At 35.8% G+C, this 14,767-nt stretch overlaps 1 protein-coding gene across 1 annotated transcript in view; it reads left to right on the top strand.

Moving 5' to 3' along the window:
- The window catches only part of MSH7 (MUTS homolog 7), a 51,625-nt gene that overhangs the window by 25,499 nt on the left and 11,359 nt on the right, over positions 1 to 14,767 (top strand). Inside the window, exons 4-6 of the mRNA XM_089822266.1 lie at positions 10,010 to 10,065; positions 10,160 to 10,229; positions 10,606 to 10,701. Of these exons, the coding sequence (XP_089678392.1) occupies positions 10,010 to 10,065; positions 10,160 to 10,229; positions 10,606 to 10,701 (222 nt within the window). The remainder of the gene's footprint in view (positions 1 to 10,009; positions 10,066 to 10,159; positions 10,230 to 10,605; positions 10,702 to 14,767) is intronic.

The raw sequence follows: 14,767 nt of genomic DNA, 5'->3' as shown, positions 1-14,767 counted from the left end.
ATTCAAGTGCAAGGAAGTCGTCAAGGGCCATCAAGCATTCAATTCATCATACAATCAAGGTGTTTCATTCCATAGATCTAGCTTCTTTCCCCAATTGGAGGCCAAACAAAGTATCTTTCTATCAAGGAAGTAGATCCACATTCATCTATCAAGCTTCATTGTTCTCTCTCTTCCCCTATCAAACATTGTGGTAAATTGCAACTTATATTCCACGGATTTTGTCTTACATGATTTCCTCTTGGGTTTTTTGTGTCTAGTCAAAGCCATTTCATCAATGGACTTGATCACATTTAAAGAAACAATTGCATATACATGGTATGATATTCTCATTGTCTAGATCTAGCCTCTATCACATGACAACACACGTTTCCTTTATTTCATTTTATTTTCAAGGTTGATTCCTAAATAGGGGTCTAACTGAGGCAAAACCCTTTCTTCAACCTTCTTCCCGATTTGTCTGTCTAGGATCAAGTTGTGGAGCAGCGATTCTGGACTTGTGTAGTATAGCTGCAGACTCAAGATCTAGAGAAGTTTAATTAGTTCTTGCTTGAAACAAGTCGGCTAGTCCACTTGTCTCGAGAAACCCAACTTGTTCCAAAAAAAGTCAAATTGTTTTGTACAATTTTTCAGTGAAAATCTCCAAGCTGGAAGTGGCAGGTTCGTGTTTGCCAGATCAGCAGTTACAGCTGGATTCCAGATTCCGGCAGCCAGAAAATTCAGCTTCAAAGTATCATTTCCTCCATTTCATTTTTGTTGATGTGAGTTTTGTATCACTTACATAACATATTAGCAATTGAATATTTGATATGGGATATCAAACATGCAACTCCTCTCTTGAAAAGTTAATGCTCATGAGACATGAGTATAACTCCAATGTTCCTTACACCGTTGGATACTCGCTCAGTTTTATCGATGTAATTTGCTGGTAATCATGTAGGCGGCCTTATGCTATTCATTCAAGGATGACTTGGACTTTGGTGGAATGAAGGTGATGGTGACTCGGTTTGTGAAATTTGCGGAGGCAGATAATGTTGATGGTGGTGATGATGGAGGGTGTGTTTGCCAATGGTGATGTTGATGGGAAAGTGATGGTGGTGGAAGGTGAATGGATGTATTCTAATGCTTGACCTACTCCTTCTAACTTCCCTCTCTAAACTTCAACTACCCAGCTACTCACTATTCTACTCCTTCTCCTATGAATGGAAGGTTAGCAAATGGACGGGATCGAACCTAATGAGAGCTGAACAGCGGCCTCACTTCCACAGGTGCAATGATTCAAAGGAATAATAAACTAGTTTGCCACACAAAGCTTCCCAACCAGCCGCTAGGATGCTAGTGGTTTAGTATTGATCCCTATTAAACATTTACCAATGCTACCATACAACTATTCATTTACTTTAACCTCACTTAAACAACTTGAAATGAAACCAACTTTAACAACTTGAAAAGAAATCTAACTAAGTGGAAGTAGAAAACATGCAATAACACCCAATGTTCTTAATCAACATGCAAATCGCAACAATGAAAAAGAGATCAATTTTGGTATTATCTTCGCAACAATTTCTCCAACACTTTACAAATGAGAGCAAATGGCCTTTTATAGGGGTCAAAAATACAATGGATAGTGGAGATCAAAACAAGATCAACAATCCAGATTGGATCCTCAAAACCCTAATTAGGGTTGCCACCCCATCGGCCAATGAGAAGTTGCCACTTTATCAATGGACCAATGAAAAAAGTGCAAAAAGTGGCAACCAATGAGAAGGCACCAAAATGGTGGCCAATCAGAAATAGACACTTGTCTTATTCTAGAAGAAAGGGGAAATTTGCCACTTGGGCTTACATCAAATGATCCTCTAATATAACTCTTCCCATTTCTTTCATTTTTTTAGCTAAGGCAATGAACTTAGCTAGCCTTTTGTTAACTTCTTCCATAAGGGGACAAGGTGTGTGTTTCGCTTTGAGTTCTGCTGACTTCACCACGCTGCTTGCTGCTTGTAGTATCCTTTCATGGTCCTTCTCATATTCCTTCACAAATCCAATAAAAGCATTGAGAGAGGAAAGGGTGCCCAAATGCTTCTTCTTGATGGAAACTTTTCCCAACTCATCCAACTTCGATCCAAAAATTTGTCTCATTGACATCCTCTTTGCCAAGGGGGATTGTCCTTCCTTTAGTCTGTCCTTCATCTGTATCATGTCCACTATACCAATATTGGTGTTGGTTATTCTCTTCATTTTTGAGAAGAAGGGCGTTTTGGGCATCATATCCTCTTTGTCTTTCTTAGTCTTGTCTGCTTGGGATTCTTACTTGCGCTAACATCCTCCATGCTCGTCGCCCTATTACGAGATGGTAGAGTGGTGGACCAGAAGGCAAGTAGAACCAAGGGAAACAATCCTAAGACTAGAACGAAAGAAGGATGTCAGCTTAAGGACCCCTTGCAACTCTAGATGATGAAAATTCACCTTAACCAATAATCTTACAGCGACTTTTCGGAATTAGGACTTGACCTTAAGAACTTCAAATCCCTTGCAAATCAGAAATCTATCATGCAATTCACCTCCAAATAAAATTACCCAACCTAGGGCAAAAATCGCAGCTTCTTGCAAAAATCAGAATTTTATCTTCCACAAATTTCAGCTCCCACAAATTTCACCAAGCAAGAAGAGTGCAGATCTGCTCTTGCAAAATCACCAACACCTTGAGAAGGAGAAGTGAGAAGTGAGGAAGAAATGGGAGAGAGGCCTCCTCTTATACCCAACTTTCTTACTCCCCCCAAGCTAGCCGACTTGGACCCTGGGAGCAAGAAAAAACAATAATTAATGTAAAAATTATGGCTCACAATTAAATACTTAGCTAAATATTAATTTTGATAAAATGAAAATTGCCTTTTAAAATTGCCAATTAGTTCTAAATTGCAAAAGGAAATTAAATGGTGCCTTGGAGATGTTAAATATTTCCATTTAATGAGGATTTAGTAATTAATACGTCATTAAAATTGGATTTTGGCTAACCAAAAGCCATTCTTCAATATTAAATTACCAATTTCATTAAAGGCAAAAAGTTTTCAAGGCAATTTTAATCTATTAAAGCCAATTTTTTGCAATTTTTACCCAAATTGATTTTGCTATGCCAATAATTTTTTTTTGACCAAAATAAAATAAAGTTTCTTCTAGAGCCAAAAATCGATTTTTGCAATTTTATTTTACCAAAATTAAAATTTTCACGAAATTTTTTTTTGAGATTTTCCAAAACTTAAGTCTAACAATTTTTTTCTCTTTTGAAAGATTATTCAAATTTACACAATTATATCCAGACTTTCAAAGGAAAATGTCTAAGTACAAACAAATTTACAATTTTATCCTGCCAAATATTGCTCTTTAAAATTTTGTTCGGCCTAAGGATGAAATTGGTTGCTCTGAAAAATCAAGTTGAAATCAGGTGAAAATAAGCTAAGCCTCCCCACATTTGTCCTGAAGGTGCCAAGGCGTGAAATTTTCAAAACTCAAAAATTTTGGGCAATCCAAAAATTTGCCGAGGCGATTAAAAAAAGGGGGGTCCCCAAAGAATTTGGGGCGATGGTGTGAGAACCTCACAAGAATTTCCAGGTGCACTTGTTCTCACTTCTTTTCCCTTGGACTTACTTTCTTAGATCTATCATTTACAATATATCTACTCATATTATATCATTAAGGAATCAAAAGCCCCACAAAGCCTAGATCTTGCATTGACACCCATCCACCTTTGGTTCTGCTAATCAAGTGAGTCTTGTGGGAGGTTTTCACATTCCAATGTATATATGAGTTGATGAGTGATCTACATTGTAGCATTGCTCACCATTTCCTATCATACATAACCATTTCCTATTATACATATTGTAATTCCAGAAGTGTAGATTTTTAAAAGAGGTAAATGCTGTCTACAGGGCATGCTGGTAATTCCGGAGTTTTTTCTTTAAGATTTAGTGTCATGTTGACTTCCTCTAAAGTCTTTGCATCTGAGGGCCCAAAACCTAAGTGATAGAGGAAAGGCTGGAATTTATTTAATGAGCTGATTTCCCTGGATTATCTCAAAGATATAAGTCGTAGGCAAATGTCTAGAAACTCCATGATTCACATATTATTGCAAAGAAAGCTACATGCTAATTAGGGTCCACAACATATTAGATTCTTTTATATGAAATCGATAAAGAGGAGCCTGAATCCAATCCTCGGAGGCTAGGGTTACCTCAGTTAGTAGCTCTCAACATCTTTGTGAATTTGGACTTGATTAGGATAGTTGCAAGAGTTTATGATGCTAAACTTAGACTTAAGATTGACTAGTTGAATTTTGCTCCCAATTATTAGAGTGGAGATCTGTGAAGTGTTTGATATGGAAGACTGTAAGGTATGATCAGAATTTTGATCTTGATAGCCTAAGAGCAGAGTACAAGAGTATTAAAGGAAATGGTTGCCAATGCATAAACCTAGGATTGGCAAGGATCTTCAAAATTTTAAGGATACAAAACCGGACCCTTATAGTGTAGAGTTGTTTCCAAATACTTTCAGATGACTTTTTATGCTTACTGTCAGGTGCTAGGTTTTGATGGAAATTTACATATGCTTGAATGACTAACAATACCAGTTTGTCATATTCAAAGCATTGCAGATAATAGACCTTTTGCTTATCCTCAATTTGTTGCAGAGGGAATCCATAATCCCCTAGCTAATATTCAAAGGGATAGTGCAGTGGTTACATTTAGGTGGTATTTTTCTTAATGCATATGTTGTTATTTGAAGGAAAAAAGTATGGTACTTGGAGCCACGGTCACATCAAGGTTTTTGATGGCAGAGGATTAATAAACCAGTACAATTGTGGGCCTCTGTATGGAATTACGGATATAAACACGCCCAATACTTTGAAGAATTTTTCGTTCAAAGGTTATATGGCATACTTGGCTATGATCCCCCAAAATTGCAGATTTAAACATGCAAATACTTTGAAGAATATTTTGTTCAAAGGTAATATGGCATACTTGGCAATGATCACCCAAAATTGTCAAGCAAGATAATGAGTTTTTTGAGGAAGGGGAGGGATGAAGAAGTTAAAGCCAAAATTGATCACAAATAGGCTGATTGGTACATGATAGAAAAATATACTGACATTAGGGTATATTGGTTTGAAGGTTAGACACATGTATTGTTTATGACAGTATCAGACAGATTGGCACTTTTGGAGCTTGTATGGTAGAAGTGTGAAACAACAATGCCCTTTAGGAAGCATACCAAGGGTTCACTTCTTCTAGCGTATTTATGCTCAGGTGACTTTCAATTTAATACAATGCAAGGATTTGAGCAAACAATTTAACTTTTGAATACATATAAGTTGTCATTGCGGTTAGAGGGAGCGAACTTTGATTTAGAGAATTATTTCAATTTTGTAAGAAAATATGTAGGCTTGGGTGCATATTCACATGAATTTCTATTCAAAGAAGAACTGATGAGGAATTGCCATTCTTACGAGGAAGGGGAAAGGAGGACAATAACATACTTGAAAATTCAGAAGATAAAGAATGTTAAGACGATGTTTGATATTTCATACAAAGGCGCTTTCCCTAATGAGGATGATCAGGTTAGAAGAATGGAGCTCTTCATTCAAAGTGAGTCTATGTTGACATCTGATCAACCTATTATTCCCCCACCTTCCCCACGTGTTTTATCCATTGGGATAGAAGGACCAAGAGCTGTAACACCTTTGGCCAAATGTTCCCTGCTCCATCAGCTGGAATAGAAGTGTCTTAAGAAGTTGGTGAGAGTACAGGGCCACATGAAGAAGTATTGCATTAGTTGCATTTGCAGCCATATCAGCCACCAAATGTTCAGAATGATGATATAATTAAGATTGCTGAGTATCTACTGAGGATGTTTTGAAGGCTTTTGAGGGATTCATGTCTGATGATGATTTCATAAATTTTGAGGAGATCAGGCTATTTGTTCATAAGATGAAAGGGAGAAAGTTACTTGAGAAAACCAATAGAATTCTCCCAGAACAACATGATGAGGTTACCAAGCAGTTTTGGGCTGGTTTTGGGCACCAGAAAAGGGGAAGAAAGTGCTCAAGGAAATAGAATGCATACTTCTCCCAGGAGTAGATTTGTCCTCTTGTGTAGCCTTTCTGCGATTTAAGGAGGTATAAGAGAGTTTATGTTAGGGTAACTGATGAAGGAGTTGATAAATTATGGTATGGTTCTCAGTTTAGGCCTGATGATAATACCTTATCAACACGGTTCCTTTATCCTCCATGAAAAAGGCCAATCACAATCACAGACCCACAACATATTTTGGGGCAATTTTTGGAGTTTACAGGGTACAGGATGTGTCTGCATGACAAGTGTCTGATTTGAATGTCAGTGCAACATTGTCTACTAGGGCCACAGTTGAGAGGCTTTCAGAGAAAAATGAAGAATTAGAAAAGTGGATCAATGAGCTGAGTGAAAAATTAAATACATCTCCACAGAAAGGTTTGTTGTCTGCAGAGTATGAAACTACAAAGCTGAAAACATATGTTGCTATTGAAAGAGAGAAAATAGTTGAAGCTCAAAGGCAACTTATTATGGCACAAGTGGAAAACATTAGACATAGGAAGGAGCTGAAGACACGCAAATAAATGGCCAGGTTTGCACAATTATTGCCTCCTATGCAGCCTATGTGGAAAAGATATCAAGAAATTGTAAATGGAGCTCAGCTTGAAGCTTGATTAAACAGATTTGTTGTTGGAGCAACAATTCTTGTAGTGTCTTGAGCAACATTATGATCATATTGAAGAAAAAGCTATAAAGCAACTGGTAGTTATAATTGATGAGGTGAAAATTATGTTAACAGAAGTAGAATCATTGTTGAAGGAGCATCATAAGTACTATGAATATGTAGCACAATCACTTGGCAGGTTCAATAAATTGCTAGATGATGTAGCTAAACTAGAGGAGACTTTGCTCAAAAAATTAGATTGGTTAGCATAGTTGGAATATAGTGTCAGATTTTTGAATAGACAAAATGCTATATTGGCCAACCAAGCTTATGACACTCATAGAAGGCTTGTGATGAGTTTTTGCAAAAGGATAAATGATGGTTTGAAGATAAATCTTTTGGTCAAGACATTTCAGTGCCTTGATCATTTCTTTGGTTATAGGTAATTTGTTGTTATCTGATTCTTCTCCAGCAAGACTCCACCCTCAACACATGTATGTGCAACTTAAGCTAGTTCTCCAAGTCAGTTTTTAACGATTCAACTAAATAGATCGATTCATGAGAGATAACCAGTTTGATTATATTTGCGCTTCCCTCTCTCAGATGATAGAATGTTGTCTAATGTGCAGCACAAATATGCCTAGTGGCATATTCTAGGAAATCAAACCAAATTTTGACACATGCAAATGGATTTGAATGTGATAGGACTTGTTTAGTGCTTTTGTCTATCCATAGCTGCTTTTTTCAGTTTTTCTGTTCAGATTCCTGAATGCTCTGAGGGAGACACACCACAAGGATTTTTGGCTTCATTCACAACCATTTGAAGATTTGATTCTCCATTTCTTTGCTGTATTTGAGCTTAACAATCTCGCAAGGCTTCTTTGTCTAGCTGGAGATTAGTTAGGATAGTATTGTGATCTGATTTGTAAATGATCTGAAGCTTGTTTGCATCCTTTGTTTTATAAAGGATACTAGGATTATATTTGCTTCTTCTGCAAATGATATTTAGACATTATAATAGAATAAAGCAGAACTTTTAGGGTGTAAGTCTAATGTCTTAAGTTGTGTGGAATTTATTGGTGCAATAATAATTTCAGGAATGGAGGGATATCATTCTGTCATTTCATTATCTCCTACATGAACTCAAACTTTCTTCTGAATTTAAATATAAAGGATGTTTGAGTTTGTCGACTCATTTCTTATGAGCCCATGTCATTTTTAGCTTTCTTTCAAGGAGAGAATTAAATGTTTAAAAATATTGACAATGAATATGGGTGCATTATGGATTTAGAAGTAGAATGTGATGTCAATCTGTGATGACTTTAATGCAAGGTATTGTATATTTGTTAATTCCTGATTTCTATTTTTACCTGCTGAGGGATTTGTATGAAACTCATTTTATGCGGCTCTTTGCCCCAGTGGAATAAGCACTATTGTAGGATGTTGAATCAACATTGCTACAGAAGAAAATCTCAAAATCAAATCAAATTTCAATCTCTATTTTAGGAGTAGATAAAGTGTAGTGTTTACCCTGGATTGTGAATTGATGATATTTGCCAAGAAATTAATAAATTGGAAGCTATGTTTATTGCCTTTGGCATAATTTCATTGGGTAATCTGCCTTGTTATGGCACATGTATATTTGAATAGTGTTGACTGTTGAGTTTCAAGGTTCAAAGGTATACTTCTATAAGTTTGGTAGAGCATAAAGTGCAGAAGGCTTTCATGCCTTGTTTGTTAGCCACTGAGTCCAGTTGTCTGTTGATAGGGGATGACAACCTTTTGGATTTTGTAGAACATTAGTTGGAGACTCTAACACCACCAGGGGGAGGAACCTGCCATTTAGCTTGTCTTCTCCTCTGTAGAGAATCTTCACCCACTAACATACATATATGACTTCTATATGTCTTTTGTATGGATGTACCCAGAATGCACCCAGCCCACCCAATTTTTTTCGGTGTAGCAGCATATTATGCCCACATACCCATACCTCACTCCAATTCGGTGACTTAGCTGTTTTGTCAATTTTCATCCCCACTCGAACAATGACATTGAGCCTTTTGATTGCTTTGGCACTCTAATTTGCTCAGCTTGGGTCTCTGATTTGATTACTTCGAGAATCTGATTTTATCAGTTTGCCTCTCTGGTATGACTGATCTGGATCGTCATTTTAAAAAGTTTTTGACCATTTAAAGTAGATGATTCATTTACATTGTTGCTGCAGATTGGTCTCTTTCACGGAATTTCTTCTTCCCTTTTTCTTCTCTTCTATATTCTCCCTTCATTTCTCTTAGATGAAAACCTGAACAATTTTCTTTCTATTCAATGCAGTCCAATCTTTTCTCCTGTACTTTTATTAGCAGAGCTCTGGTTATTGACAGACTTCTGTTCATTGCTAAGTGCAGGAATCAAGAACTATAAACCCCATTTCTCTCCATCAAACTAATGTTCTCTAGCTCTATTAGCTAGATGAAATTCATTTCCTTTTGCAGACATCCTTTATTCTGAGGGCCCGCTTTGTGTTCAAAGGAAGAACCTGCATAAACCTTAGTACTATCAGCTGAAAAATAATTAAAGTTTGATTTTGGGAGTATTGTGCCTCACAGTTCTCATATGCTATAGTCCATTGCACAGTTATTAGTCATCTTGTTCGTGTCAAGTAGCCTTGTAGATAATAAACTGTTGTATTACCCATCATAAAACAAAAGATCTATTGCTTGTATTTAAATTAATTGTAATTGCCAGCAAATTTGAATATGGTGAAAGACAAGTAGTTGCTAGGCTAAGTGCATACCTTGTGTAGAATTATTAGCCTCCTTTAATTCCATTATGTAAGTTTCAAATCTATGCTAATCTATAACATTTTTTGTCTTTTTCAAAGCTGCAAACACTTTTTCCTCTCTCAAAAGTCTGTCCTTGAGATATTAGTCCAGGTTTGCATTTTCATACAGGAATCATAAAGATTCAGAAGTTGCATGCTGTACTTCAGTTCAATAGAGCATCAAAATTTATTTGTGATAGTTTTGTTACACTTTTATGATAGAGATTGTGTTCTGATTAAACTTATTTAACAGCTTAATGCAATGTTAATCCTAACATTAATAGCATTGCTTTTCTAATACTATTGTTTAAATTTTTACTTTGCTCCATTTAGCTCCATGCTTGAGTTTCACTTAAACATTATTTATAATAATTTTCTGGTAAATCATGTTTTACTTGGTCAATTTGTTTTTTATTTTTAGAAAATGCTGTAATGGTTTGTAACTTTAATTATATACCTGTTCAGGTTGGTGTCCCCGAAAGTGGAATTGAAGAGGCTATTCTGAAGTTGCTTGAACGGGGGTGCAGTATTCTCTCTTGTGCAAATCTTTTATTATGCACTCTTGATTTTTGATATTTTTCAAGGTTATATGATATTAATGCTAGTATTCTTCAGGTACAAGGTTGGGAGGATTGAACAACTTGAAACCACAGAGCAGGCTAAGGCAAAAAGGGGCTCCACAGCTGTAAGTAGGATTAATAGCTCTGTACTGGAATGAACTTAATCTAGTTTCACGATGAATCTTGTTTCCTATACATGTTCTGAGTCCAGACAGAAGCGAGGCTGTATTGTTGCTAAATACTATTGCTCAATTATACGTAATCTGAAATGTGGTGCATGCTTGCCCCTAGGAGAATAATAAGGTTATCCCTTGCTAATGTGTCAAGATAAATAATCTCATATATTAAATCATGCGCTTTTATCATATAATAAAAAAGGCTTATTGTTTTCCTGGAAAATCTTCATAGATCTAGATAGTTATCTACAGGCCATTGAAATGATTGTGTAACATTGTTAATATTTTCAAGCTGCCTAATTTATCTTTCTTAATAATATTGCAGACAGTCCAGCGAGAGCTGGTTCATATTTCAACACCGTCGACAGCAATACATGAAAACTTAAAGGCTGAAGCAGTTCATCTCCTTGCCTTGAAAGAGGTGGCTTAGCTTTACTTCTTCCATCAATATTATGCCATTTGGTTTCAGCCTTGTGTTACAAGATGCTCCTCCAGTGTTTGATGAGATCTTGATGTACTTTATATTACTCAAAATCAATGTTTTCTGCTTTTGCATCTTTGCATGAAAGTAATAATCAGCATATTTTTCTTATTCAACTCTTCAAATTAATTGTGTTCCAACTCCTATGGATACTCTAACTATTAAGCATTAATCTATACCATTCTTCGACGAAATCATAAATATACAATACTAAAGATCTAGCCAGATCTAGCCACCATAATTTCCAAAGATAGGATCGTAAATGTCTGTTTTCATATATTCTATTGTTCACATTGCTTTAAATTTTTTTAAAAATTGGGATCTATGGGGAGCTACGAAGCTGTAAATTACATCTCGCAGGGTTCAGATTCACTTGGGTACCTCTTGCAAGAAAAAAAAACTTGCCTGGAATAGCTGACGAATCTTTGAAAAATGGCCATGATGATTGAAATGTTGGGGACACAAAATGGTATTTCTTTAATGTTATATGCTTTTCACGAATTTGCAGATTCACAAATATTCATTTTAGGGTCTTTTGAAATCTCAAAGTCATTAATAAAAGCTGGGAACTGGCAGATTGAATGTCAAGGGTAAAATTGATTACCCATGTAAAAGTATGACAACATAATGACAATAGGCCTTGTTGTCATGGCAGTCGTTACTTTTTTATTGATGAGCCACTCAGAAATGTTGTGCTTGTAAGCTGTAGTAAAATTAGGGAGAGAATGGACAAACTTGATGAGCAAGTCAAATTATGATATTGCGATCAGGATATAACTATGTAGTTTTTTCGTGAGAGATGGATTCATGTGTGAATCACTACTCATGATATGTGGGTCAATGAGTTTGACTCAAAAAACTACACGGTTAAATCCTGATAGCAATATCATAAAACTTGATGATGCTATGCATGACATGTGCCTCAATAAGACTACAAACTGTGGGAGAAACATGGAACATACCTATTCTTTGTCATTGAATGAATGATAGATTTTGGTGTCTTCTTTCTGAGGATAAACAATGCAAGAGCATCCTAATGAATTCTACCACATATGATTGTGTAACCTCAATTGGACTTGTGGCAGAGATAGAGTTGCACAACTTGTCATTCACAACATATCCAAATTTCGGCAACTTCAGATCAGCTGACAGAAAGAACAAGTTGACTGTGTTGCTAGTAGAAGTGCTATAGGACCAGTGTTGCGTCAAGAAGGGAGAGAAATGGCATATCTCAGTGAGAAGTTTAATGATGCAAAGAAGAGATTCTCTATCTATGATCAGGAGCTCTATGCCATGATTCAAGACCTGAAGAAATGGAAAGATTATTTGCATCTAAGGAATTTGTACTATATATTGACTATCAAACCTTACTATTCTTGAATAGTCAAAGGAAAATTGAACCAACGACATGCGAGCCAGGTTGCGTTCATACAGAGCTATACTTCTGTATTGAAACATGGGTAGGAAATCAAACAAGGTAGCAAATGCATTTTAAGTAGTAGAGACTTGTTGACAGAGATGAAGATAGCGGTAGTGGGATTTGAAGAGTTGAAACACTCGCATGAGTTTGATCTAGATATTGTGGGAGCATGGAAATTAAGTAGAGAACCAGTGTCAATAAATAGATGCAAGTAGCTAGATTTTTTCTTCCAAGGCAATATGTTATTCAAGGGTAACGCACTATGCATTCTTAGGGGTGCAATGTGAGAGAATTTGATTAAGGAGAAACATAGTGGCGGATTAACAGAACAGTTTGACATTGACAAATATGGTGGCCTTGGTAAGTGAGCATTACCTTTGGCCTCAAATATATGAGGATGTATGAAATATGTTCAAGAGTGCAAAACTTGCCAAGTACTTAACAAAGGGAGTTGTCATAAGACAAGATTGTAGAAGCCTTTGACAATACCAGAGAGACCTTGAGAAGACACAAGCTGGGTTATCATATTTGGGATTGCCAAAGACACGCATTAGAATATTGTAATGTTTCTTTAATGGTCATCTTAGTATTTAGTTTTTAGATAACATTAAAACTTTCCTGTTAGCTTTTTAGTACGTTTCTATACAGTTCTTAATTATTCTCTGTATAAGACGTTCCATTTCTAATTACTTGTTTATAAATAATGAAATATTGTAACATGGTATCATAGCGGGTCAATGGGCTTCTTTAAGTATTGACTAATTACTTTAAAGAAAAAATTATAGCCCTTTTTGTTCTGGATTTACTCCTGAATTTTTAAATTGTTTTTACAAATTCATTGGCCGATTTGAAGGTTTTTTCAGTAGTTGTTTCTGGAATCGATTGTGTAAGAATTTTTTTCATCAACGTTTTGGATCACACTCTGTGATCCATCATCAAGATGAAAGATATAAAGCAAAAGGAGAAAATGAGATGTGGTGCAGACTGAAACTCTCTAAAAATGGGGAGTTTGATGAGAATGGAGAAAGGTCAAAGGAGATATCAAGAAGTCAACACATGCCAAAAAAGGAACCAGAGAGATTGCAAGAACCATAATAAATAAAAATGGAACCCCAAACAGACACGTAAAAAATCAAAATAAAAGAAACAGCTTGGATACAAAGATATTTTGCTGAAAATTGCAATCTTGGTCAAGGGTTTTTGTCGCATGTTTTCCTGGTTTGAGCAAAGTCAACAAATTTTGCAAGTTGCATATCCTTACATGTGATGTTTTATCATGCAAAGTCTGGTGTTTTGCTGTGTGAAGGTTTCTATTAGGGGTTTTATAAGGTTTCTATGGTGGGTTTAAAATTGTCCCTAAATTTTTTTTTGGTGGGTTTTAATAAATATTTCCCATTAAAGATTCAGTAAGGGTTTTCATAATTTTTTCCACAAACAATTCAGAAGAGTTTTCATATTATTTTCCTGTTTAAAATTCTGGGAGGGTTTTATAAATTTTTGTCCTTAAAAAATCATGTTTTGTTTTTTGATTTTATCGTCAAAAATTGTTTCTGTGTTATGTAATTTACAAAGTCGTGTGGGATTCCTTTCTAGTCTCCATTTGTAATTACCCATTTATGAAAAATGAAATATTGTAACAACAAAAAGTGGACATAATTCAATATTTTGTAGCAGTGGATAATTTTTCTGGAATGGTTCATTCATTCCTCGTAGGAAACCACATGATGCTATGCATCTTGTCGATCTATTTCTTAGGGGAATTGTGAGCTTGCATGGATTATTACAGAGCGTTATTTCAGACAAAGACACCAAGCTCACAAGATATATATAGAAGACATTATGGATGAAAATAGACCTCAAATTCTGTTCAACATTTTATCCATATATTCATAGACAAATAGATGTATTAGACGGGAGTTTGGGCAACTTGTTTAGATGTTTAGTAAGAGATGATAGAAAACTGGGATGTGATTCTAGTGCAAGCAGAGTTCACATACAATAACTCAGTGAATATAAGTACAAGGAACACATCATTTGAGATAGTGATTGGATTGCATTCAAGAGGAGTAGTGGAAGCTAGAGACATTACCAAGGAAGATAAAAGGAGTATTAAAGCAAAGGAATCTGCATGATGCATGGAACAATTCACAAATAGGCCAGAGAACACTTGGACATGATGAACTGCAAATACAAGAGTCAAGCAGATGAAAAGTGAAGACACGGAATTCGCAGTTGGGGGATGAAATCATGGCACATTAAATAAGCTAAAGATGAGCAAGTTTGGTCCATTAAGGTTCTTCGGAAAAATGATTTTGGAAATCCTAATGAAGTTGAGTTATTGGAAGATCTCAATCAATATTGTGAAGGACAATCAAACATCAACAAGACAAAAGTTTGTAGCTAAAGATAAGGAAGTCTGGTCCATTAAGGTTCTTAGAAAAAAATGATTTTGGAAATCCTCGAGGTCAAGTTATTGGAATATATCAACAATATTGTGAAGGACAATCAAGCAGTAGCAATACAAAAGATTGTTTTTAGGAATAACTGCTGGATCAACCATAGGGGAAAATAGAGGAAAATGTGGAT

The sequence above is a fragment of the Cupressus sempervirens genome, chromosome 3 (assembly GCF_028749045.1).
Source record: "Cupressus sempervirens isolate cs-2001-9-10 chromosome 3, ASM2874904v1, whole genome shotgun sequence".
Taxonomy (NCBI): Eukaryota; Viridiplantae; Streptophyta; class Pinopsida; order Cupressales; family Cupressaceae; genus Cupressus; species Cupressus sempervirens.
Note: the sequence above shows the minus strand (reverse complement) of the source record. Positions and strands in the feature narration are given on the sequence as shown.